The sequence below is a fragment of the Pinus tabuliformis genome, chromosome 2_1 (assembly GCF_031772625.1).
Source record: "Pinus tabuliformis cultivar Carrire ecotype Pingquan chromosome 2_1, CPIR1, whole genome shotgun sequence".
Lineage (NCBI taxonomy): Eukaryota > Viridiplantae > Streptophyta > Pinopsida > Pinales > Pinaceae > Pinus > Pinus tabuliformis.
In genome coordinates, this window is record NC_142299.1 from 130,128,861 (window position 1) to 130,156,268 (window position 27,408).

General features: G+C 37.3%; 1 protein-coding gene and 1 pseudogene across 1 annotated transcript; one reads left to right on the forward strand and one right to left on the reverse strand.

Moving 5' to 3' along the window:
• Positions 1-8,588: 8,588 nt before the first annotated feature.
• LOC149199115 (geraniol 8-hydroxylase pseudogene) lies at positions 8,589-10,269 on the forward strand (annotated as a pseudogene).
• A 6,212-nt stretch (positions 10,270-16,481) lies between these two features.
• Positions 16,482-19,528, reverse strand: LOC149199116 (uncharacterized). Its single transcript, XM_089400464.1, has 6 exons — positions 19,072-19,528; positions 18,808-18,987; positions 18,008-18,567; positions 17,780-17,905; positions 17,304-17,618; positions 16,482-16,739 (listed from the first exon to the last, which is right to left on the reverse strand). The coding sequence occupies exons 1-6, from the start codon at positions 19,526-19,528 to the stop codon at positions 16,482-16,484; spliced, it is 1,896 nt and encodes a 631-aa protein (XP_089256590.1).
• Positions 19,529-27,408: the final 7,880 nt, after the last annotated feature.

Sequence of the window (27,408 nt, forward strand, 5' to 3'; positions counted from 1 at the left end):
ACCTATAGTAAACACATACCTTGTTGTGCTCCTCCTGTTATCTCTACCACCTGCCATATCTGCATCAACATATCCCTATAGAGCAATGTTTGAACCACCAAAGCATAATGCTTGATTTGTGGTACCTCTCAAATACCTAAGAATCCACTTCACTGCCATCCAATGTTCTTTTCCTGGATTATTCATGTACTTTCTTACAACTCCCACTGCATGTGAAATATCAGGTCTTGTGCAAACCATTGCATACATTAAGCTTCCAACTACTGATGCATATGGAACTTTAGACATATAAGCCATTTCTTCCTGAGTATTGGGACATTCCTCGTTACTTAATTTGAAATGGCTAGCCAAAGGTATACTAACTAGTCTTGCATTCTACATATTAAACCTTTTCAACACCTTTTCTATGTACTCACTTTGAGAAAATGTTAGTTTATGATTCTTCCTATCTCTAGTTATTCTCATACCAAAGATTTGTTTTGTAGCACCCAAATCCTTCATTTCAAATGAATTCGCCAATTTTCTTTTGAGCGCATTTATTTCCTGCATGCTAGAACTTGCAACAAGCATGTCATCTACATACAATAACAATATCATATTGTAGAAATTTCACCTGTAGATCAACTAATATATGCAATGTACTAAAGCATAAAACTAGATCTACTTCTACCATAACTTTGCGGAAGCTTAATCACATATGAGCAGTATCAAACAAGAACAAATATAATTGAGAAAGAGAAGCAATCACAAATAACACAGATGATATAATGCAAGGAAAGAAACAACCTAAAACCACACTCTCTGTATTATCATACAAGTGGGAATATCTTAGATTACACAAAAGCCTTAGCTCAGAAAACTATCCAGCTCTCAGTACAATAAAAAAATCCAGCTCACAGACTGAACAGACAACTCATATGTCAATCCACAGCCCTCCAAGCCTCCTATTTCCTTGTGCAATTTTCCTTGGGGTCTAGTGAGGTCACATGTGTGAATTGGCCTCATCACACTCACTAAACTGGAAGAAGTATCTGCGCAATCTCCAATGAACAAATTCCTTCTGCATGCAAGGAATATTCACAACAGAATATTCTTGCAACTAATAGTACACTGTCCCTCCATCTAATCTCAACTGGGTCTCTGACAGAACTGACATGCATGAGTTATTTATGAGAGAATATTCAGTTATCTGAAGTGCAGTAGTTACATGCATGCAAGCATTAACTAATTGAACTCACAATTAATTCTACAAGCTGTAAGAATTAATCTATCTGGACTTAACTCAGTTAACTGAGCTAACTAATTACAACTCACTCTTATCTCTTTAACTAATGGATAAATCCCTTAATCAAAGGAATAACTGTTGCATGTCCTCACATTGACTTCATGTTTACTTTTCCTTAACTAATTAATTTAAGATGAATTAATTAATTAATTTAGAAACAGCTACTAAGATCAAATTCGAATTTTACTTCCCTATTTTAGTTCAAGGACTTAACCAAAATAGGAAGGGATCCCGAAATGATATTTATAGCAGTGCTAAAAATAACACTTATATATTTAGCATTCCTTGTTGCTATTTTCAACACATATAGCTGCCATCATTTTGCCTTTTGAGATTAAAAAAAATGATTAAAGTGACATCTAGTATAACCTTGTTCAGACATAAACCTGTCAAATTTTAGATACCACTTCCTTGGATCATGTTTTAAGCCATACAAGCTCTTCTTCAACCTACACACTAGTTTCTTCGTCCCTTTTACCTCATATCCTTGTGGCTATTGCATATATATCTCTTCCTCCAAATTCCCATGGAGAAAGGTTGTCTTTACATCTTACTGCTTAAGATGCAAATCTTCAACTGCTACTAGACTTAAAATAGTTCTGATTGAAGTCATTTTAACAACAGGAGAAAATATCTCATCAAAGTCTATACCCTTTTTCTATGCAAACCCTTTCATCACAAGTCTAGCTTTATACCTTTTTCTACCTCCATCTTCTTCCTTCAACTTGTAAACCCATTTATTCTGCATTGTTGTTTTACTTGCAGGCAACCTGACTAAGTCCCAAGTCTGGTTATGTGCTAAGGAGTCCATCTCTTCTTTCATGGCTTGCTCCCACTTCTTCCTGGTTTCTACCTGTACTGCTTCTTCATAACATTCTGTTTCACCAGAATTAGTCAACAATACATCATATAATGAAGGAGAGTATCATTCAGGGGGTCTACTTATCCTGGTAGATCTTCTAACACCACTTTCAGGTGTTTGAGATGCTTGTTGCTGTTGTGGTTTTTGTTCTGGATGTTGATCATTATGATTTTCAGGCACCATCACTTTTTCTGTGATCTCATCAAGCACTCTGTATTCTCTGTTTTCTTTTTCCTGTTTATTTTCTTGCAGTTGATGCTTATACAAAACCTTTGCATTGAATATGGCATCTCTACTCCTAATGATTTTGTGTTTTTCATAATCATAGAAGCGATAATCGAAATCATTAACACCATATCCAATAAAGGTACATTTCTTTGATTTTTCCTAAAGCTTTGTTCTATTTTCTTTATTAATGTGGGCAGAGGCTTCACAACCAAAAGTCTTTAAAAAGGAGTAGCTTACCTTTTTACCTGTCCATTCCTCCTCTGGAATACCACCATCCAAGGAACTTGAAGGCCCTCTGTTTATTAGATAAACAACAATATCTACAACGTCTGGTCAAAATTGTAAATGGAATCCTACATGCAATCTCATGCGCCTTGCATACTCCATGATTGTCCTGTTCATCCTTTCTAACACAGCTTTTTCTTGTGGTGTTCCTGGAACTGTCTTCTCTCAGTGAATTCCATTATCTGAATAGTACCTATCAAACTCTTTGTTGTAATATTCACCTCCATTGTTTGATCTGAGACACTTCAACATTTTTTCTGTCTCATTTTCAACCAAACCTTTCCATTTCTTGAAAGTATCAAATACATCAGATTTATTTTGAATACAATAAATCCAGGTTTTTTTAGTTCAATCGTCAATAAAAGTAACATAATAATGAGAGCCACCAAGAGATAATACCTGAATAGGTCCCCATACATCTATATGCACAAGCTCTAATTTTTCTCTCTTCTTTTCTTTCCGAACTCTAAGGAATTTGACTCTCTTCTATGTTCCATAAACACAATTCTCTCAAAATTTTAAATCAACATGCATCAAACCTGGCAAGAAATTTCTTGAGTGAAGAATATGCATCCCCTTCTGACTCATGTACCCAAGCCAATGATGCAACAATGTTGTATCTTCTCTTGTAGAGGTTAAAGCATTAACAAAATTATAAATACCATTGCATAAATACAAAGTACCAACCTTTTCTCCCTTTTCTACTACTAGGGATCCTTTAGTGACCTTCCAAGTTTTATCTGTAAAAGTAGTCACACAGCCTTCACCTCCCAACTGCCCTGTTGAAATCAGATTTTTCTTCAGATCTGGAACATGCCTTACCTCCTTCAATAGGCATTGATTTCTATTTTGTTGTTTTATGAAAACTGTACCCATTCCAATGATTTTACAGGGTTTATCATCACCCAATCAAACTTGTCCAAAATCTCCTTGAACATAATCATGAAAATGTTTCCTATCAGGTGTGGCATGGAATGAGGCACCCGAATCTACCACCCAGGCATCAATAATATTTTCTAAAGAAAGAACCAAAGCATCTTGCAACACATCACCTATTACATTCGCTTCATGATTATTTTCTTATTGCACCGACAACATCATCAAATTTAAAGTGCTAGATCCAGAGACAGAGTTACTAATGGCCATAACTAAACCATTCCAACTTTTTGGCAATGAGCACAGAAATAAAAGAGCCCTAACTTCATCATCAAAAGTTACCCCTACAGAACTTAATTGATTGGTAACTGTATTAAATTCATTTAAATGATCAACAACAGATCCACCTTCTGACATTTTCATATTAAATAAACACTTCAGAAGAAATATCTTATTTGAGGCCGACGATTTTTCATATATTTTGGCCAATGTCAAAATTAAACCTTCTGTTGTCATTTCCTTTGAAATATTAAATGCTATTGATGCCACTAGGCACAACCATATTGTTCCAAGTGCCTTTCTGTTGAGAATATCCCATTTTGTGTTTGACATACTAGTCAGCTTCTTGGCCTTTCCACTTAATGGTTGGTACAGATCTCTCTGGTACAGATAATCTTCCATTTGCATCTTCCACAATTAGTAGTATTGGCCATTAAAATTTTTGACCTACCATCTTCCATCATTTCTCCCACTCGAACGAGGAACCCTTTTCCCCTGTGAGTTTATCAGCCAAATAGACCTTCGGCTCTGATACTCGTTGTTAGAAAATCATATATTACGGAGCAATGGAACACATAAAATATTGTAGAAATATAAACACAGAAAATGCATAAAACAAGAGAGACATAGATATACGTGGTTCACCTAGTTTGAGCTACGTCCACGGAGAAACAACCAGTCCTTCCTTTTTATATTATCCAACAAACTGAAGAGATACAACCTACAACAGATCCGTTGTAATTCCCTATTCACTCTCAATCTCCTCTCTCTTCCTCACTAAGAATATAGATCTACATAGAGGCAATATGATTCCCTCATATATAGCGATGGGTTGCCTTATAGGGCAAAAAACCCTAAATTAAACATAACTTCTACCATCAGATCTCCACCTAATGAATGGCCCAGATTGACTGTGAAATTACAACATTTTACAAGGTAATTTTACATCTATTTTTAGCTTCAAGGGCGCTGTCCCCGATCCCCTTCCTGGGGGGGGCTCCTAAAGGTTGTAGCCGGCCCCCCTTGGACCCCACTTGTGGCGAATATATTATGGGCAGCATTGCCACCCCATTACGAACTCGGGTCCAATGTGGTGATACCTTTAAATATAGAAGATAATCAGGCTCCACACCCAACATAAACAAGGGACGTTGCAGGGCTGGACCAATGACTAAGCTCTCTTGTGACCCCCTATATGGAAAAGAAAAAAGAAAGTGGGAGAATGTTGGGTGTGTGTTATATTCTTTCCATGACTATTCACACAGGTGGGGCGGCTTTCGCCCCCTGTTTGTTGCGTCAAGCACAACAGTGGGGCTACACCCCCTACTGGGGGTTTTGAGGGGGATGGTAGCCCCCTTGCATGGGGTTCAGGGTAGTGCCCTGGGAAATTTTTTTTGGACCTTATATTAAGTGGGCGGACTTGCCTATGGTTTTTTGCATGGGTTTTGTACATGGTTTTAGGCATGACAATTTTCTTCCCATGGTATTTTGCAGATCTGTTCAATGGAACTATGGTTATGTTCTAATCCAGGGTTAATGGATTGTGGTTTATGAATGCTTCAGCATGTATATATATGTATTATAATAATGAGAGGAACATTTTGAAAAATTAATCTCGTAGTCCTGGTTTTGGGATCCAAGGGAAAATATCTGTGTATATATGTTTTATGTTTTATTTTCTCTCCTTTATTTATTTTCTACTTTTAGAATTCATATGCAGATAATTTTTGTACAAGGTTAAAACCTACAAAATTTATCCAACCTTATTCCAGTATGTTTTTTAATAATTTATCATTAAATATGGGTGTACTTTTTTGTAGATTTTTCTCTCAAGGATGGACATAAGTTCTTGAGCCCCTATTATAAACTAGACAATTCTTGTCTGAATGATAATATTTTCTGTATGTGGGTGTTTACATGGTTACCTACCATGAAATATGGAGTATAAACATCTTCATCTACCGCCCATTTAAAGGGCTTTATCACAAAAGTCTTCGAGAAGTAATAATGTCAACTTGTTTATATTTTGTCCAAGGTACTTTTCATTTTACCATTTATAATCAGGTCAACTTGTTTATATTTGGGCCAATGTATTTTTCTTTTCACCATTCAAGTACCAGGATAATGGTAGGGATATCACTTTGAATGAGGGCGATATCTATCTTATAGGAGCATAAGAATAAGATGTAAAATGTGGGTCAATATTGAGGCAAAAGATTGTTAATATAACACAGGGACAAGAAAATATGAGCTTTGAAATATTTTCTTCGGGCAAATAGTATTACGTAGAAACCTTTTGGGCAATATTTGGTTTATTTTTTACCGTCAACATGGAAATATGTAGACATCTTTTGGGAAAAACCTGATCTAGTTTGAACTCTCAACACGTTATTTTTCATAGCACTAAAGATAAGAATGTATCTCTCAATTTTGATGGTAAATTTGGAGTTGTTTTGTAAAATAATGAATTGCAGTCATGAGTTAAATATTTATTACGCTTCCATATTAGATAATGATGGATATATAGCATGAACTTATCTAGTCTTTGAGGGACGATATAATGGGGGCTACAAAGACATTTAAATATGAATTTTGAAAACCTATTATGAGTGATTGTTCTAAGGGTTGTTTCATAATTAAAAGAGTATCATATTCCTAATATTGCTTATTTACAATAAGCCAACTTATGAATGGGGCTCTATGAGTATTCTAATTGGAACTTTCCATTACTCGCGTTGTTATGAAAATCAACTGAGATTTTAAGCAACTGAAAATTAGTTATTGAGCACTATGCACAGGGTTAGAAATCTTAAGAAGACCAATAATTGTGTGTGAGGTTTGACCTCGAATTCTAAGAGCCTAGCCCGAATCTGTGTGTGAATCTTAAAAAGGCATAATTAACTACAACAATAGTAACCCCCTTTTTGATGTCTCACATTGTTGTGACTCAACATGTTTTTTATTGAATAGTAGGCGAGTAACATAGTTGAATAAACCACATGGTGATTCGTGAAACAAATTTAGTCATAATGAGGGAAATTAAATATTGGATTCATATTTAATCATAATATTTTGGTTTTAGTTTAATCATTGAATTGTGAATTTAATTTGAACGATAGTAAGTCCTTATCTTGTATTGATTTTTTTGCAGTATTATTGTAATTTGAATTAAACTCGAGATCTATTTGATTAGATATTTGTTTAATTATTCTTTTATGTTTTTTTTGCACATCATTGGAAACATTTAGAATGGTGGAAAAGTGGACCTTGTGTATTGAAGTGCCTTGCTATCCCAACCTAAGGCATGCAACCATTGCATATGTACTCTACAATAACACTTCAAATAATGTGTTCCAAAGAAAAATAGATATATGTGGAAGGACCGCTAACAATGAAGCATACTATATTTCCCTTTGCAGTATTCACCAATTCTAAGATTGTGTGCAACTAAATGAAAATGAAAGGCTTGGACCAAGTAAAAATATCCAATTTATGACCACTTCATATGGAAGCAAGAACCGCCGTTACTTAGTTTCATTGCTTCATGATAGATTCATTGGATGTCGGACGAACTACTATTTGAGGCAATGTAAACTATTAGGAGATATTGGAGATAGATTAGTATCATCATCTATTCCATTAGAATTTATCAATGGGGAATTCATATAGATGGTTTATATGTCTAAGTTTTTTTGTTGGAATTGTTTGTGTTTGTAATGATGTGGTTGCTTTAATAATGAGAAACACAATACTATATTAATTAGGGGACATTATGCCAAAAAGTTGAATGTTCTGGTTGGTACTATTAGGATTTATATTTGATGAAAATTAAAAGACTATTTATGATATTTTCATTGAGTTGAGTTGATGATTGATATTCATATGAGTTGAGTTGATATCTGATATTGATATGACTTCAGTTCATTGAATTTAGTTGATATATAACATTTATAATCCCTCCTATCAAAATGGGGAGAATATTTAAGTTCAAATGATATTTATCTATTCAATTCATTGTATTTCTTAGTGGAAGAACTTATTCTGAAATCTTGTAGCTACAAATAATTTGATAGTTTTGTAATTGTTTGGTAATTTTATAGTTGGAGAAGGGTTGCGAACATATTATTATGTTAATGTCCAGGACTAAATTATGTAACAAATAAAATTTGGAACTTTGGATCTTAGAATTCAGGGTTGTTTTTGGCATGGAAAATTTTAGGGGTTAATATTGGAAACTGGGCTAATTTTCTATGCTTTTTCCAAAAAAAAGATCCGTAATTCTCTATTTTTTCTAAAAATGATTCACCCCAATTATATTGTATAAAATTATTTTACATTAAAAAATATATTTTACATTAAAAATTACCAAAAATATATAAACTAAATATAAAACCATTATATTTTATATATGTCAACAAATATTTTATAATTTTCCTATAAAGTTCTACTAAGATTCCGGCAAAATTTATAAACTTTAATGAAAAAAAGTCATCCTACAAATTTTCCATCGTTTTTGGTTAAATCCAAAATTCTCCCCTCGTTTTCAATATCATTATCATGTTAATGTTGTTATTGTTATTTAGGATCTAATTTTCTATAAAAATCATTATCAACCATCGGAAATTTAAACGAGCAATCCATATCATCCAAAGTCAGCACGAGATCGTAAGCAATATCGTATTAGCCGTTGACGTGCATGTCTGTTTGTGTATAGACGCAAGAAGCTTTGTGATTTCTGTGAATTCACAATGAAGTGTTTGTGCATTTGAAGTCATGGAGGGCAGCAGAGCAATGGATGGAATTAGTGGCTTCTGGTATCCTGTAACGATTTTCATTACATTATTGTTGATTTCAAAGCTCATTATCCTGTCAAGGAAGGGTGCCCGGAAGCTGCCTCCAGGGCCTCCCGGATGGCCCATTCTTGGGAATCTCCTCCACCTCGGGACGAAGCCCAACCAGTCTCTTTGTCACCTTGCTGCAAAATACGGTCCTCTTATGACCCTTCATCTCGGAATGAGAACCACAGTTGTGGTTTCATCTCCGGCCATGGCCAAGCAAGTGTTGAAGACTCATGACCAACTCTTTTCAGGACGAACCGTCATAGAAGCAGCCAAGACCCACAACCACAGCGACTGTTCCTTGGCATGGAACAGCTCCTGCGGTCCTCGTTGGCGTATGCTTCGAAGATTCTGTAATACGGAGCTCTTCAGTTTCAAGAGACTGGAGGCCTTGCAACATCTCAGAAGAGATCAGGTCCTTTCCACCCTTCAATCCATTTTTGAGGATTCTAGAGAGGCCAAGGGTGTGAATATCGGGAAAACTGCGTTTCTTACAAGTCTGAATCTGTTTGGCAACTTGATTTTTTCTCAAAACATGTTCGGACGGGACTCTCAGGTTGCTGAAGATTTCAAGGAAATGGTCACCAAGTTGTTGGTACTAGGGGGAAAGCCTAACCTGGTTGACTTCTTTCCTTTTCTGCGAATTTTGGATCCTCAGGGCGTGAGCCGCGATGTAAAGAAATACAAGAGCATTGTCTTTGGGTTGCTGGATAGGTCCGTAGAGCCTCGAATTCAAAAGAAAAAAGAAAGCGGGACAGAGCACAGCGGTGGCAAGGCAAAAGACTTTTCGGACATTTTGTTAGATTACAGAAGCGAGAACGGAGAAACACTGACCAAGAAAGACATTATCCCCTTTCTATATGTAAGTCTAATTCTAAATATTCAAAATGGATTCAGTTAGTTTAAGATGGATTTAGTTGGTTTAGTTAGTTGTATGTGATGATGTGCAGGAATTGTTCTTTGCCGGTAGCGAATCAACCAGCTCAACGGTTGAATGGGCAATAGCTGAGGCCCTTCACAATCCTCAAATAATGAAAAAAATTCAAGCAGAATTGGAGGAGGTACTTGGGAAAGACGGAAGAGTTGAGGAACGTGACATCGATCGCTTGCCTTATCTTCATGCAGTGGTGAAAGTAACGCTTCGTTTGCACCCGCCAGCGCCTCTGCTTCTCCCTCACAGAGCAGAGAGCAGTTGTGAAGTAGCAGGATACATGATACCCAAGGACACTCAGGTGCTGGTAAATGCATGGGCAATAGGTAGAGACCCAACCATGTGGGATGAGCCCGCAGAGTTCAAGCCTGAGAGATTTATGGATTGTGACATAGAATATAGAGGGCAAAACTTCGAACTGATTCCGTTTGGAGCTGGAAGGAGAATTTGCCCTGGGCTCCCGTTGGCTCATAGGATGGTTCACGTGGTTATAGCCTCTCTCCTTCACTATTTTGACTGGTCTCTTCCAGATGGAGTCACAGCAGACAACATGGACCTCAGTGAGAAGTCTGGAATCACGATGCAGAGGGCTTCGCCATTAATTGCAGTCCCCTCTCCCCGTTTGCCTGCAACTCATCTCTTTAACGACCACACCACTAGTCAAATTACTTCTCCCCATTTCTAAAAACCTTCCCCATTGTTCCTTCAGTTTTATGAAAATAATAAATGGCTGTTTAAACAACACAAGCAGTTAAGTTATGATTATGTAATCCTTTTACGTTATTCTAGTCTTCCCCTATGTTTAGAGCGAAAATTCACAGTTCATCTGAGAACAATGCAGTTTTATGAAAATAATAAATGGTTGTTTAAACACAAGCAGTTAAGTTATGATTATGTAATCCCTTTACGTTATTCCTAGTCTTTCCCTATGTTTAGAGCGAAAATTCACAGTTAACAGTTAATCTGATCTGAGCACACCGTGTTCATATGTTGGATTTTTAATTCTTACTTGTCTCTCAGGTTGTGAGTTTGGTGTATTTTCTCAACTAATAGATTGTGTGTCCAAAATAATTTTCCTATCTTGAAACAATTATCCTGTATATATATAATTTCATATTTGATTAATAAAATACAGATTCTTTTATAATTATGATTATATAATCCTTTTACTTTATTCCTAGTCTTCTCCTATGTTTAGAGGGGAAATCCACAGTGAATCTGAGAACACCCTGTTCACTCTAAAGTTGGAATATCAATTTGTACTTGTCTCAAGTTGTGAGTTTGGTGTCCAAAATAATTTTCCTATCTTAAGACAACAAAATAATTTTCTTATCCTGAGACAATATTCTTGTATATATATATATAATTTCATATTTGATTAATAAATGATTAATAAAACACAAATTCCTTTATAAAATTTTAACATCTAATACCTTATTTAGAACGAAAATCTAATATCATGTTTATGTTTAATATTTTTTTTAAATGATTTTAAAAGCTATTCTGTTAAAAATAGTGAAAACACAAAAAATTTAACAACCTTTGTGTAAAAAAACACCATTATAGTAGAAATGAGCAAATATTCCTTTCTCCGAAGAGTAATATTAGTGTATTCACCTAAATGGGAGGAAGGTATTGTGAAGATATTATATTTATTTAATCTTTTACCTTAACCATATATTTAGTAAAACTGCTTTAACCTAGTTAACAAAAATAGTTAATTTAATAAAATATATTTTGGTAAAATTTCATATATCCACACACTACTTTAATTTAGTTAAAGTAATATTTTATTTAGTAATTATTAAAAATTTAGTTAAAGTAATATTTTATTTAGTAATTATAGTTTTAATAGTAATTTAGTTAGAAAAATTATTTATTATATATATAATGAGGGAATGTGAATCTTGACGTAGTTAAAATATTTGATTCTTCCTAATTCTTCGTAAATTTATAATTAAGATGAATATATGCTTATTTTAAACAACACACTAACACACTCACATATATAGATATATATTAATTAGTTTTGTTAAGAAGAGATGGGAAGCTTTTGACAAGAGTGAACCATTATATATATATATATATATATATATATATATATATATTATGGTTGTTGTGTCTAGAACAATGTAACTACATCATTTTTGCATTGTGTGTATGCTAGTTGTTGTATTTTTTTGGATTTTCAAAGAAGCAGAGAAGAAAGAAATCTAAGAATGCCCACAAGCTCAAAATCATTACTGCAGCTAGCATAAATGGGATGTTGTCAAACTCTTGACTCAAACTTGCTTTCCTTCATTGTGGGAAGCTAGATACAGATAGAAATTCGTTGTTTATGCTAAATTCTAAGTGGCTCCCATGTTTTCTAAATTGATAATTGAGCAACAATGTTATGAGGAGAGAAAATGCAAAGGGACCCTCAAATTTTCAGATAACTGTCATGGAGAGGAGTCTGCAATCTGGTATGTGGGAATGCGTGGTATACACAGGTTGACTTTTATATGTGTGTGTTGTTTATAATGTTTCCATCATTTATAGAGCTGCAATTATACCAATATAATTGATCTGCTAGCCACTTAGTTGTTAAGAAGACATGTGAAGCTTTTCACTAGAGTGATGCAAACTTCAATGTTAAAAGTTAACTTTGAAAGAATCAGAGGAAGGTTATGTTTCAGTGGATTGAGCTAGTTTGTTGGCCAGCATTGCCTTTATTAGCATTGACATTATCACATGTAATGAATTGGTGTTTAATATATGCACCATTGAGACGCTGAAACCCCTCATTTCATAAGTTTGAGCGGTTAAGAAAATGGCCAAAATTAGTGAGGTATTAGAAGTTCTAAAAGCTATGATACATTCCACTAATCAAGATACAGTGAAAATCAACAAGAACACTCTCTGTGATATTAAAACCTCTCTGCGAAATATACAAGAAAAAATAGATTTTTTGGAACTTGAATCTCAACTTCAACAAGAAGAATTACAATGGTGAAGTCATCATTCTAAACTTGTTTCTGTTCAGAACATTGAAACGGACTCCCATAAGCAACAAGTTGATTCAAATCCAATGTCCAATGAAGCAACAAAGTTACATGCAGATGCAAAAATTTAGCCTACACTTCCCAAGTCGGTCATCAGACCTTGGGAAGAGCTTGTCCATAACAAGCACAAAACAGGTCTTGGATATGATAAGGAGATTTCCTTTCACATTCCAAATTACTCAAAGCCCATCCAATTTCAGAGTGTTCGATTTCTTCATGATAATTCACCTTTAGTTGTTTTAGATTCTAGTCTTCTTCCATAACAACCACAATAGATTGTTAAATGCAAACACTTTGACCAAGTTGGCCATATGAAAGATAATTGTTTTTATCTGCATCCAAGTGAGCACTGTCATAAAACCACTCATTCTTCAAACAGATCCTTCAAAAATAATCCTCTTGCAAGAACAAAGATTCATCTTGGATGGATCGCTTCTTGGAAATGGGCTTCAACAACCAAGAAGATATTTCGATCATAACATAGGATTTGTTCTCGAATATTGAAAAGACTTGCAATTGAGATCTCTTCATCTTCTCACCTTGTATCAAACAGGCAGGAAGTGATGACCATCTACAAGCTTCAAATGCACACCAAGCAAGCTTGATCCATAACCTGCCATACTAGATTCAAATTTGTAGCTAGAGACAAAGATGCCCCTGAGCATGCCTTTAGTTGGTGGTCATCCTTAAACCATCATAGGTTTTAGACCTTCCTATTTTAGGTTGAAGGCCTCCCTCTCCAAATCATTAGGGACACTAACTCTCGCAAAAGACTTCATCTTCTTACCAGCTTTGGAAGGGTTTCGGGAACTGCACTAAGCGTTCCAGTGTTGGTGGTCATCCTTAAACCGCCCCCCTTATACCAACATTTCATAGAGCACATTCAACCTAGTGCTTCCATGCATTTTTTGACATTTTGTATTACAACTCTCTTCTTAGACTCATACATACCCCTTAGGATTAAGGGGGGAAACTGATGGCCCAACCCTCCAACGTGGCGTAGCTGTTTCACTGTGCAATAGTTAATGTGATTGACGTTGGTGTAAATGCGAATGTACAGGCCTCTAGATTTTTTGGAGGGTTTTAACCGGCGGTACCGGTTGTGAAACTCCACCTGTGGGTTCTGTCCATCAAGTCACTCCAACCTTTTGTCAAACCAATCCTCGGTTTTGTTGGTCATGTCATTGTTTACTGTGTTAAACCCCGACTCTGCTCTGCGGAGGGTTTTTGCGCTTACAGCTTCTTCGTTCTGGCGTCGAGTTACTCTGGTGCCTCCGGCCTCTCGCTATTCTGCGCGTTGGGATTCCTGTGAGGGCGACATGTCGTTGGTTCCTTACACCATCATGCGTTTTATTTACTGTTTCTTTAATTGTTTTCTGTCAAATGGGTTCATTCCACAAACTCTTAACTTGTGACTGGTTCTGTGACAGGCTTCCTTCGGCTCCACGCTTCAGTAAACCACTTCGTTTCAACCTTGTCTCGGAGGTAAGCTCTGGTTCGATGCCAGACTCTGTCTTCACTTCTGTTTCAGGCTCTGACAAATTCGTCCCTTGTTCTTCAGGTTATGGGTATTGGTTGGTTTTGCAACACTGCCTTTACAACTTCAGGTGAGAGCCATAGGTTATGGCTCGTTCATTTGCTGGCTTTCTTCTTATTTGTTTTTCTCGCTTCGGTTTGTGCTAATCCGCGTCCACATTCGTTCTTGTAGGTTGTTTCAGGTGTCTGGCCACCGAGGGTTTATACTCCCTACGTTTGCTGGAGATAACCCGAAACCCTCAAGCCTTATATATCGGGTAGGGTCCTTCCGACGTTGTTTTGCTTGTTAGTTTGTAAAGAAATTGAAGCTCTCGTCTGTAAATAGTTACAGTTACCTGGGTTATGGACGAACAATATTCTGCTTTGTCATTTAATGCTTGTCTGTAAATATTCACTGTTACTTGGGTTTGCAAATGAACTGTATTGTCCTCTGTCGTTTACGGTTCTGTTAGCCTGTTTGTGGCATCTATTTGCTTGGAGCGGTTTCGTTTGTAAATGAAACTCGTTTTGGTGAGCGTTTTATGCTCAGAAAACCTCTGTTATGTTCTTTATTTGTAATAATTCAGTTAAATGAAATCACTGTACTTTCATTTCCAGAAATTATATGTTTTAAAAAAGGGTATGAAAACTTGTATATTCGTTACCTGGTCACTTTTGTCGATGTCAGTTGTCGGTCCTCCTTTCTGTGTGGAAATAGCCTCCTGTAGCAGCACGTGCTCTATTCGTTACAGCTTACTATCTTCAATTATATGCTCACTGTAATTGTATGCTTACGGTACTCTTATTTCAATGGATGTTAATCATAGATAATATCAACCGTATGAATTAATTTAGCAGTGTTTCTTAAAAGAAACAATTTTATTTCAGAGGAATGTATCTGTGTTTCTTTCTCGCGAGGGGGTTTTTTTTTTTTCCACTATCTTTTTCCCTCTGTTTTTAACATCCGGGAAGCATAACTGCTTCCACTTCTAGTTGAACTGTCTAACCAGAATTATTACAACTGTCAACCAGTTTCTTTCACTAAAATGCTAATTTACTGTTAATTAATTCCTAAACTAAAACAATTCACAGTTTTGCAATTTCTATGGTCTCTAACGACCTTCTGGGAAATAAAACAAATAATAAAGAAAAGTAAAACAAATGACAAGTTTGATAACCTGTCCAGCTATGCATGTGTTCTTTGCTTGTTCTTGTCCTCTCCATGAGACAGTCAACCACCTTCTGTCTCCTCGGAGCTGGATGCTCCTGCATCAGGCTTCCGGGGTGGCAAAAAGTCATGGCTCCGTTCCATGAGATCGTCGACAGAATAGCCTGCTTTCTGTATCTGCGTTGCGTTAAGCCACGAACTGTCCTCTACCGGACGGTTCTTCCACTTGACCAAATACCGCAGATATTCCTTCCTGCGTGTGCGCCTAGCTACCTGTGTGTCAAGGATCTTCTCGATCTCCAGGGGTTGTGCCACTGGCATCTGCCTCATCCATGAACTTTCCTCACAACTGGTGTCCCGCGGTGGCTTTGCTGCTGTATCGTCTCTCGGATCAGCGACATAAGGAAACAGATCTGCCACGTTAAAAATGGGAGAAATACCGATCCCTGGTGGCAACTGCAGCTCATAGGCATTTGCAGAAAATTTGCGAATGATTTTGCAGGGACCGATCTTTTTATACTTCAATTTGTTGTACTCTCGTTTCGGAAATCGCTCCTTCCGTAAATACACAAGGACGTCATCCCCAAAGTTAAACTGAACTTCCCGACGCTTTGAATCAGCCCGCTGTTTGTACTTTTGACTGTTGTCATGTAATTTCAGCTTTACCTGCTCATGTAAGTTACTCATTGCTTGGGCGAAATCTTCCCCATTAGCACTTCGTTTTTCGAGCTTCCCCAAATCTCGTAATTCATGCACTCCGCGTGGATGCATGCCGTACATAATCTGGAAAGGACTATAACTGGTGCTGCGATTAGGTGAATCGTTATATGCGAATTCCGCCTGAGCTAGTACACGGTCCCACGTCCGTGAATTCTCGCCTATTAAGCTCCAAAGAAAATTTCCTAAGCTCCTGTTTACCACTTCAGTTTGGCCATCTGTCTGCGGGTGATAAGCGGAGCTAAACTGTAGTTGGGTCTTCAAATTTTTCCACAGAGTTCGCCAAAAATGACCGGTGAACTTTACGTCCCTGTCGGAAATGATGGACCTTGGAAGCCCATGTATTTGAACAATCTCAGTGAAAAACAAATGTGCTATATAAGTAGCATCACTGGTCTTCTTGCAAGGAACAAAGTGCGCCATCTTTGAAAATCGGTCTACCACAACCATTACTTAATTGAAACCCCGCTTTGTCTTAGGCAAGCCCAGAACAAAATCTAAACTGACGGAGTCCCATGGTCGGCTCGGAACGGGTAATGGTAAGTACAGACCTGTATTCTGACTGTGGCCCTTTGCCAGTTGGCAAACCTTGCACCTACTCACGTACCTTTGCACATCCCGCTGTAATTTTGGCCAAAAATAGAAATGTCGTACCTGTGCTACTGTCTTGTCTATACCGAAGTGTCCAGCCAAACCTCCACTATGTTTTTCCTGAATAATGTTTTCTCGCATAGAGCAGTTGGGAATACACAGCTGTCCTCCCTTAAACAACAATCCCTCCTGTAAATTATAGTCCAACCACAGACTGTTGTTTCTCAACAGAGGGTTTTGACAAGCCTCATAGGCCTCCTTAAAATCGGCATCTGTTTGATACAGCTCTTTCAGGTGCTCAAAGCCTAAAACCTGCATCGTACCTTCCTGTAAGAGTAGAGTCCTTCTACTCAGCGCATCTGCCACCTTGTTTGCTTGCCCACTAATATGTTTTAGTACAAACGTGAAATTCTGTAAGTACTCAACCCATGCTGCATGCTTATGGTTCAATTTATGTTGCTGCATAATGTACTGTAATGCAGAGTTATCCGTAAATAAAACAAACTCATTACCTAACAGATAATGTCTCCAATGCTTTAACGCTTGTATAATTGCATAGAACTCTTTGTCATAGGTTGAGTATTTCTGTCTACTCTCGTTCAGCTTTTCACTGAAATATGCGACTGGTCTATCCTCCTGACTTAGTACTGCCCCAATGGTCGTACTACTGGCATCACAACATACCTGAAAGGGTTTGTTGAAGTCAGGCAGCCTCAATATCGACCTTTCGGTAATCTTCCTTTTCAAAATCTGAAAACCTCTTTCCGCTGCTCTAGTACAGTGAAAAGGCTGATTTGTTTTCTTAATCGTATCCAGCATAGGTGCGCAGATCTCACTGAAATTCCTGATGAATTTCTTGTAAAAACTTGCTAGTCCGTGGAAACTGCGGACTTCAAATAAACTTCCCGGAGAAGGCCAGCTAACTATAGCTGCCACCTTTTCTGGGTCCATCTTTAATTCGTTTTCTGCAATTACAAAACCCAGATACACTAACTCCCGCTAAAAAAAGGTACACTTTTTCAGATTGATCAATAATTTGTTTTGCTGCAGCTTCCTCAACACACTGCGAACATGCCTGAAATGTTCTTCCTTAGTTTTAGTAAAATCAAAATGTCATCCAAGTAAACTATTACGAATTTCCCAATAAATTCCTTCAGTACCTCATTCATCAAGCGCATGAACATACTGAGGGCATTGCTCAACCCAAATGGCATCACCAGCCATTCATATAAGCCTCCATTCGTCTTGAAAGCTATCTTCCACTCATCTCCTTCCCGAATTCGGATCTGGTGATATCCACTTTTCAAGTCAATTTTCTAGAAATAAGCCACCCCACTCAAACAGTCCATCATATCGTCCATTCTCGGTAAGGGAAACCTGTACCTAACCGTAATTTTGTTAATGGCTCTAGAGTCCGTGCACATTCGCCACTCTCCTCCTTTCTTTGGAGCCAAAACGGTTGGTACTGCATAGGGGCTCATGCTCTCTCTAATCAATCCTTTGTCTAACAACTCCTGGACATGTTTCCTGATTTCTTCATGGTCCTTAGGGCTCATACGATAAGCTGCTTTATTTGGCAGGCTTGCCCCTAGTATAAAGTCAATGCAGTGACTAATACCTCTCCTGGGTGAAAGTTCATCCGGAAGGTCATCCACCACAATGTCTCCAAACTCCTGCAGCATCTTTTGGATTTCCTCGGGCAAATCTGAAATCTGTGTATGCAATATCACTGCTTTTGGTCTTCTTATGATAGCGAAATTTACATCACTGTCCTCAATCTGTTTTATAAATTCTTTTCCTGCCATCAACAATGCTTTTACCCCACTGGTTTCAGCTGCACTTTCCTCTTTGATGGGTACAAGCGTGTGCTTGATCCCGTCTTTGACAAATTTGTAACAATTTGTTTTCCCGTCATGGACTGCACTTCTGTCAAACTGCCAGGGTCGTTCTAGCAATATATAACAGACATCCATCGGCATAACATCACAGATAATTTTGTCCTTATACCTGCCTATCTGAAACTCCACCTCACACTGTTCATCAACTAACAGTTGGTGTCCTTTCTGCAGCCATGACACTTTATATGGAGTGGGGTGTTTCAACTTTCTCAATCCCAGTTTCTCCACCATCTCTACTGCCACCAAATTGTCGGTACTTCCACTATCAATGATCAGCTTGCAGCACTTACCCTGTGACTTGCAAACAGTTCGGAACAGAGCTTTTCGCTGGTCAGGTTCTGCATTTTCCTTTGCTGGTTTTAACAGCACTTTATTCAACACCAAAGCTTCACCCGTCTCTGGTGTGTTCTCCACCTCCTGAGGTGTTGCCTCAGCATCCTCTGGCTGAGCAACATAAGCTCCTCTTCCACCTACCGGTTCACCTTCAGGTTAGTCATACGACTTATGTCCTAACTTGTGGCAACGATAGCACTGGACAGTTCCCCTGCCCTGACCACTTCCTCGCCCTTGTTGAGCTGGTCGTCCTCCTCTAGTGCTATTGTCCCTCTCTGCTGTGCCAGCAGACTTAGAACTGCTGCCTTCTTCACTGGAACCTGCACTTCTACCTCTGCCAAAAACCTTACCTTTCCCTCTGCCAGTTCCGCCTCCTCTCCTGGCATTCTGTTTTCTGTTAATTTTCTCCTCTGCTTTTAGTGCAAACTGATAAGCTTCGTCCAAAGTTCTGGGCGAGAGGATACCGATTTCATCCAGGATTTCCCCCCTCAACCCATTTACAAACCGGGCTGTCTTTTCTGGGGTATCTTCCACGTACCCTGCTCGCAGGTTCAACTTATAAAATTCTTCTGTAAATTCCTTAACAGTCATCCCTCTTTGTTTTAAATTCTGCACCTGTCTATACAACATGATCTGATAGTCTTTCGGCAGAAACTTCTCCTTCAGTTTTGCCTCCATCCTGGCCCACTTCTTTATAGGCTGTTTGTGTTGCCTCTTCCTTTCCACCTGAACGCTGTCCCACCACAAGGACGCATGTCCTTTCAGCTTTGTGGCGGCGAACTTCACCTGCTTATCCTCACTGGTTTCCTCAAACTCAAAATATTTATTCACTTCACTCAACCAATCCAATAACACATCTGCAGACAGACTTCCGTCATAAGTGGGTAGCTCATGCTTTGGCTTATGACTGGACAGCAAAACTGACTTTAATAACCGGAGTTCCGGTGTCACCCCTTCAACCTCATCTTCTGGTTCTGCCACATCCTCATCACTATCATCTGCTGGGTTCCTCCTTCCCCCAGCTTCTACCACTGCTAATCTTTCTCGCAAAACGCGAATCTCCTCGCGGAGTCCCTCTTCTGCTATCCTCCGGATCGCTCTTCCTCTTCCTCTTCCTCCTCTACCACCCTCCATTTTCTCCTATTCGTCAACCTGCTCTGATACCACTTTTGATGGCCCAGCCCTCCAACGTGGCGTAGCTGTTTCACTGTGCAATAGTTAATGCGATTGACGTTGGTGTAAATGCGAATGTACAGGCCTCTAGATTTTTCGGAGGGTTTTAACCGGCGGTATCGGTTGTGAAACTCCACTTGTGGGTTCTGTCTGTCAAGTCACTCCCGCCTTTTGTCAAACCAATCCTCGGTTTTGTTGGTCATTTCATTTTTTACTGTGTTAAACCCCAGCTCTGCTCTGCGGAGGGTTTTTGCGCTTACAACTTCTTCGTTCTGGCGTCGAGTTACTCTGGTGCCTCCGGCCTCTCGCTATTCTGCGCGTTGGGATTCCTGTGAGGGCGACATGCCGTTGGTTCCTTACACCGTCATGCGTTTTATTTACTGTTTCTTTAATTGTTTTCTGTCAAATGGGTTCATTCCACAAACTCTTAACTTGTGACTAGTTCTGTGACAGGCTCCCTTCGGCTCCACGCTTCAGTAAACCACTTCGTTTCAACCTTGTCTCGGAGGTAAGCTCTGGTTCGATGCCAGACTCTGTCTTCACTTCTGTTTCAGGCTCTGACAAATTCGTCCCTTGTTCTTCAGGTTATGGGTATCGGTTGGTTTTGCAACGCTGCCTTTACAACTTCAGGTGAGAGCCATAGGTTATGGCTCGTTCATTTGCTGGCTTTCTTCTTATTTGTTTTTCTCGCTTCGGTTTGTGCTAATCTGCGTCCACATTCGTTCTTGCAGGTTGTTTCAGGTGTCTGGCCGCCGAGGGTTTATACTCCCTACGTTTGCTGGAGATAACCCGAAACCCTCAAGCCTTATATATCGGGTAGGGTCCTTCCGGCGTTGTTTCGCTTGTTAGTTTGTAAAGAAATTGAAGTTCTCGTCTGTAAATAGTTACAGTCACCTAGGTTATGGACGAACAATATTCTGCTCTGTCATTTAATGCCTGTCTGTAAATATTCACTGTTACTTGGGTTTGCAAATGAACTGTATTGTCCTCTGTCGTTTACGGTTCTGTTAGCCTGTTTGTGGCATCTATTTGCTTGGAGCGGTTTCGTTTGTAAATGAAACTCGTTTTGGTGAGCGTTTTATGCTCAGAAAACCTCTGTTATGTGCTTTATTTGTAATAATTCAGTTAAATGAAATCACTGTACTTTCATTTCCAGCAATTATATGTTTTGTAAAAAAGGGTATGAAAACTTGTATATTCGTTACCTGGTCACTTTTGTTGATGTCAGTTGTCGGTCCTCCTTTCTGTGTGGAAATAGCCTCCTGTAGCAGTGCGTGCTCTATTCGTTACAGCTTACTATCTTCAATTATATGCTCACTGTAATTGTATGCTTACGGTACTCTTATTTCAATGGATGTTAATCATAGATAATATCAACCGGATGAATTAATTTAGCAGTGGTTCTTAAAAAAAACAATTTTATTTCAGAGGAATGTATCTGTGTTTCTTTCTCGCGAGGGGTTTTTTTTTTTCCACTATCTTTTTCCCTCTGTTTTTAACATCCGGGAAGCATAACTGCTTCCACTTCTAGTTGAACTGTCTAACCAGAATTATTACAACTGTCAACCAGTTTCTTTCACTAAAATGCTAATTTACTGTTAATTAATTCCTAAACTAAAACAATTCACAATTTTGCAATTTCTATGGTCTCTAACGACCTTCTGGGAAATAAAACAAATAATAAAGAAAAGTAAAACAAATGACAAGTTTGATAACCTGTCCAGCTATGCATGTGTTCTTTGCTTGTTCTTGTCCTCTCCATGAGACAGTCAACCACCTTCTGTCTCCTCGGAGCTGGATGCTCCTGCATCAGAAATGTTGGACACCTAATCTTCTATGGGTTGGTGTGGAATGTGAACAACTACTACCGTCCAAGAGACCACTTGGAATATGAATCCAATGGTCACATCAATGTATTATAAATGCATATCTAAGTTAATAAGAAAGACAATTAAATGTTCTATCATTTATTATTATTTACATTCCATGTGAGTTTAACAATAATATTAAAATGTTACATGTTAGCTTCAATTACAAATCTCCCTCAAAAACAACTTATTAATGCAATAAGAATTTCTTATCTCTTTATATATCAAATCCATATTAAACTTTTGTAACTATATATATATAGTTTTGTATAGTATATATATAGTTTATATTGAAATATTTTATTTATAATTTATATTCTATTCATTACATTAAAATTTTAGTATAGTCTCAATCATATTTAGAAGTAGAAAACATAATTTTGTAGGAGCCTTTTTATAATAAAAAAATTGTTATAATTTTTTTTATAAATGTTATGTGTGTGTGTGTGTGTGTGTGTGTGTGTGTGTGTGTGTGTTACATATCAATTCTATATTAAAAGATGAATGAATTACAAATCTTTGTAAAAAACCTATTACCTGAAAGAATCACTTTGTGTCAGCTCAAATAGCTTGACCATGAGAGTGTTAAGATCATTTCTCAACACTATAGGTACTTGGCTTCCAATTTAACTAATGTATGATTAAGACATGTATTAACATTTTAATGATTATAGAATGTAAATCATAAATCAAATATTTCAATGTATATTATGTATATACCATATAAAGTAATATATATATATATATAGATATATATATATATATATATATATATATATATATATATATATATATAGATATATATATATATATATATATATATAGATAGATAGATAGATAGATATACTAAATGTTATATATCAATTCTATATTAATAATGCAATAAATAACACATATTTTAAAATGAAAAATCAACAGATAAGAAATTTATTAATTTAAAGTACTTTATTTTTCTTTATATAAGCTTGATATAAAACTATGTTATTAGTCCTTGCCAAGGCAACACTATTGCAATTGATTCACTTTTGACTCTCATTAATATGTGTGTGTGTGTGTGTGTGCCAATTTGTAATTGTGTGACTGGTTCGTATTTTGAAGGTGTTATTTCCACCTTAGTTCAAGCCTGAGAGATTTATGGATTCTCACATAAAATATGTGGGGGGGGACTTTGAATTGATTCCATTTGAAGTAGGAAGAAATATTTGTCATGGGCTTCCATTGGATCATATGATGGTTCACATGGTTCTAGCCTCTCTCCTCCACTATTTTGACTGGTCTCTCCCAAATGGAGTCAGACACCATGGACCTCAGTGAGAAATCTGGAACCAAATTCGACTTTGATATCGAAGTTGTATTGGGACTACACTTATAGAGTGGGACCCTAGGTATCAGGATCATCCAATTGCAATAAGAGTTTAATTTTTTTTGCCTAGTTATCCTCATTGGTATTCTTCGCTTGTTCGATTGGTTGATAGAATATATTAGACTGATATGGAAAGTCAAGTGTTGTTTTTAGACCATATTGATGATTTTGAGGCTCTCATAGAGATTAATGTAGATGCTAATAATGGAAGGGATGCACCAAGAGTAGCATAGCTAATCCACATACCATGTCTTCTAACAAAAGAAATCTTGATCTAAGGTCTAAAAAATTTAGGTCTGTGAATCTACATGCAAAGAACTTGGCCCCTTGACAGATCAATCACAGGAGGAAATCCAAACTAGTCAAAGCACAAGAGGATATCAAGAGACTAGTTGTGGGGGTGGATGTTTACTGGGACAATGTGGAGATATTAAAGGAAAGAGTTTTGAAGGGGCATTGCTAATATTTAATAATGGATGGTGGACAAATGAAGGACTAGGAAAATTAAAAATTAGTCCTCAGTAGTTGGATACATGACCCAATGATAAGTGTTCTTATAAACGAGTGGTTTGGATTCCACTTTCTATCCGAAGAAGATGCATAGATGGTTCATACTAGGCCCTAAATGAAAGGTAGAGGGTTCCTAATACTACAAAAATGGAACTTTGGTTTCAATCCAATCAAGGAGATCCATAAGAGAAAATATATTTGGGTCAAGTTACCTAGTCTCCCTCTAGAGCTATGGTCAAAAAGGACAATTGTGAAAATTGCCAATAAATCGACAGATTCTACTCTGTGTATGATTGATGCATGCTAGGTAAGACAATGGAATGGTTTTTTATTGAAGTAGATTTTGCAAGTGGACTCCTAATTTCTTTGAATATAGATTGGGGGGTACATTCAATGAGACAATGGGTGGACTATTGGGGGATTCCATTCCAATGTCTGAGATACCAGGAACATGGACACTTCATTGTAGAATAGGACCCCTATATTTTCTAAATCGACCAAAGGGGCCTCGGTGAAAGAGGTCAACTCAAATATGCCCGCGTTGGAGGATATAACCATCACAAATGGAATTGCTTGCTGTGAAATTGATTTCCCTTTGAGGTCATGAAAAACTTGGGATTGGCTTTTGTCAGGACCTAAACAAAATCAAGGACCAACCTCTAGATTTGTTAACACTCCCCAGATTTGATCCTACTTCGACAACTCCTAAACATGCTAACAAAGCACTCACTTCTATCTTAGCCCCCTCTGTTCTTATCCTGGTTAACGAGAGACAAGGTGTCATGATTGGACCTTCAACTGTTGACGTGGAATAAAACACCATAAATTTAAATTTAAATAAAAAGATATATATATATATATATATATATATATATATATATATATATATATATATATATATATATATATATATATATATATACATATACATATTTACATATACACATTTATTTAATTCCCATTATCTTTTTATTATCTTCTGAATATTTATTAATGTCAGATGAGGAGATAACTCAAATCAAATCGTGTTTCTTCATTAAGGCTTCTCATGTCTATATACAACAAGGAGGAGACTCTTGGGCTTCACCTCCGAGTGTATCTTCATTTTCTTATTCTCCCTTATTTACTATTTACAATATTTACAAATGTTCACCCAATCCCAATGATTAGGTGTCAACATTCCCCCCATTAATATGAAGAGATGTTTGATGAGTCAATTGTTCTCAATCTTTCGAACTTTTCTCTTACAAGCACTTTGGTGAAGATGTCTACAATCTTCTCACTAGTGGAAAAATGGTGTAGATGGATTTCTTGGCCTCAACATGATGTCGAATCAAATGGTATTTTGTATTGATGTGCTTCGTTCGATCTTGGAATTTTGGGTTCTTGGCCAACTTTGTTGCAGAGGTATTGTCAATCATTAGTGGAGTTGAATGTACTTGTTTTACCTGAAAACCTTCCATAATTTTCTTGAGCCACACAATTTATTTTGTTGCCTCAAAAACTGCCACATATTCTTCCTCTGTTGTGGAATCTTCTCGAACTGATAGTTTATGTGATCTCCAGGATACATCTCCCGATCCAAGAGTTATGGCATAACCTAAAGTAGATACCCAAGTTTCTTTGTCTCCATCGAAGTCTGAATCAGAGTATCCAATAAAGTTGAAGTCACCCACCTGTGTATACTTGAGTCCAAAGTCTTGGATTCCCTTCAAGTACTTTAGAACTCTTTTTGCAACAGACCAATGTACCTCACAAGGATTTTTCATAAAACTAGAAAGGATTCTAATAGAAAATGAAATATCCAGTTGGATAGTAGTCAGGCAGTTGAGACTTCCTACAAGCTCTCTATACCTTATTGCATCCTCAAATTATTTTCCTTCAATTGATGTGAGCTTTAAGTTTTGTTCCATCGGAGTAGTTAAAGGATTGCACTCATCCATGCCAAACCTATTTAACAAATCTCCAATGTAATTCTTTTGAGAGAGGAATATATACTTCGGATGTTGAGTTACTTCAATACCAGGATAGTAGCGAACATAGCCGAAGCCAATCACTTCAAAACCTTTCCTCAATTACTTCTTTATGGATGCAATGTAGCTCTCATTGTTCCCTGTCATCAAAAGATCATCTACATATGCCATAAGATATAAACGTGTTTTGCCAACTTTCTTGACAAACAAATTTGATTGTCAAGTGAGCCATCAACTTTATACTTGTTCTTGTAGACCCACTTACAATCAATTTATTTGGTTCCCAATGGAGGATCAACCAGATTCCAAGTTCCATTCTTTATCAAGGCATCATACTCCTTTTGAATCGCTTATTTCCATTCATCGTGAGAAACAACTTCTTTGAAGGAATTTGGTTCAAAATCTATAGATAAATCCAGTTCACCATCATAAGAAACATCCATATAAATTGGTGAATCATAATCATCTACATCACCTTGAATTTGCCTGGTTGAATTTCTTGTTTCTGTCTTTCCAACCGCATCAAGATGAACACTTTCAAGTGTCTTTGTCAACCACTTTAGGGGACCTTTTCTGAGATGGTCCAGGCTGCTTAGTTTACTGAGTTGGGATTTGTTATGAAACCAGCTCACAAAAAGATAGAAAAGATAGATCAACGCCTTAGAATTCATCCTCTTCGAGGGGGCAACCTCCTTTACATTATACAAATGAATGATTCCTTGATGATTCAAATGACAAAACCTACTTTCTATATATAGGAGTCTAAGGAGTCACAATATAACCCAGCCAACCTAACAATAATAATATAAAGCCACGAAAAGAATAATAGAGGGATTCTATGAGGCACAGTAATAACAATATGGGGGCAATAGGGGCACAACAATATTAATAAGGGATACAACTACAATAGTAATGGGGTAATCACTAGTATTATAGGGACCTAACATGCCCCTCTCCTTCAAAAAAGTGTTGTCCTCAACGCTTGAGTAGTTATGGATGCTTTTGTATAAAATTCTCATCCTCCCATGTGGAATCTCAGGCGATAATTTCTTCCACTTGATGAGATACTCCGAAATTGATCGATTTCGTAGCTGTCGAGTTCTTATTTCTGTGACTGCTTTCGGTTCCAATATAATTTTTCCTTCCTCGTCAAGTTCTGGCAATATGGTTTGAACTGGAAGCTTGTCGCATATAACCTTCTTTAAACATGAAATATGTAAAACTGGGTGCACTCGAGAAGCTGTAGGAAGCTCCAATTTGTATGCCAACGTACCAATCTTTTGCAACACCTTGTACGAACCATAATACTTTGGTGATAATTTATTATCCTTCTTAGCTTGCTTGAGGGACATTTGTTTATATGGTTGTAGCCGTAGGAATACCCAATCACCTACATCAAAACTTCTTTCACTGTGATGTTGATCTACCTGTTGTTTCATTCTATTATGCGCCAACATGAGGTTATCCTTTAAGAGTTGGAGGACTTGTTGTTGATGCTCGATGTGATTTTCCACTGCTTGAACCTTAGAATTTTCTCTTAAATATGATGTGATGGATGGTGGATGATATCCATAAGGTGCCATAAATGGGGTCATTTTTGTTGTTGTATGGAAGGAAGTGTTATAGCACCATTCAGCCAGAGGCAACCATTTGACCCGTTGTGTCTGTTTA

What these genes read in the sequence shown, in the direction of transcription:
- LOC149199116 (XM_089400464.1), bottom strand. Translation starts at nt 19,528, where the DNA reads ATGGAGGCAAAACTGAAGGAGAAGTTTCTGCCGAAAGACTATCAGATC. An exon ending in AACTGTTTGCAAGTCACAGG is followed by an intron (nt 18,568 to 18,807) that starts GTAAGTGCTGCA and finishes ATATATTGCTAG; the next exon opens with AACGACCCTGGCAGTTTGAC. An exon ending in GAGCCATTAACAAAATTACG is followed by an intron (nt 17,906 to 18,007) that starts GTTAGGTACAGG and finishes GGATATCACCAG; the next exon opens with ATCCGAATTCGGGAAGGAGA.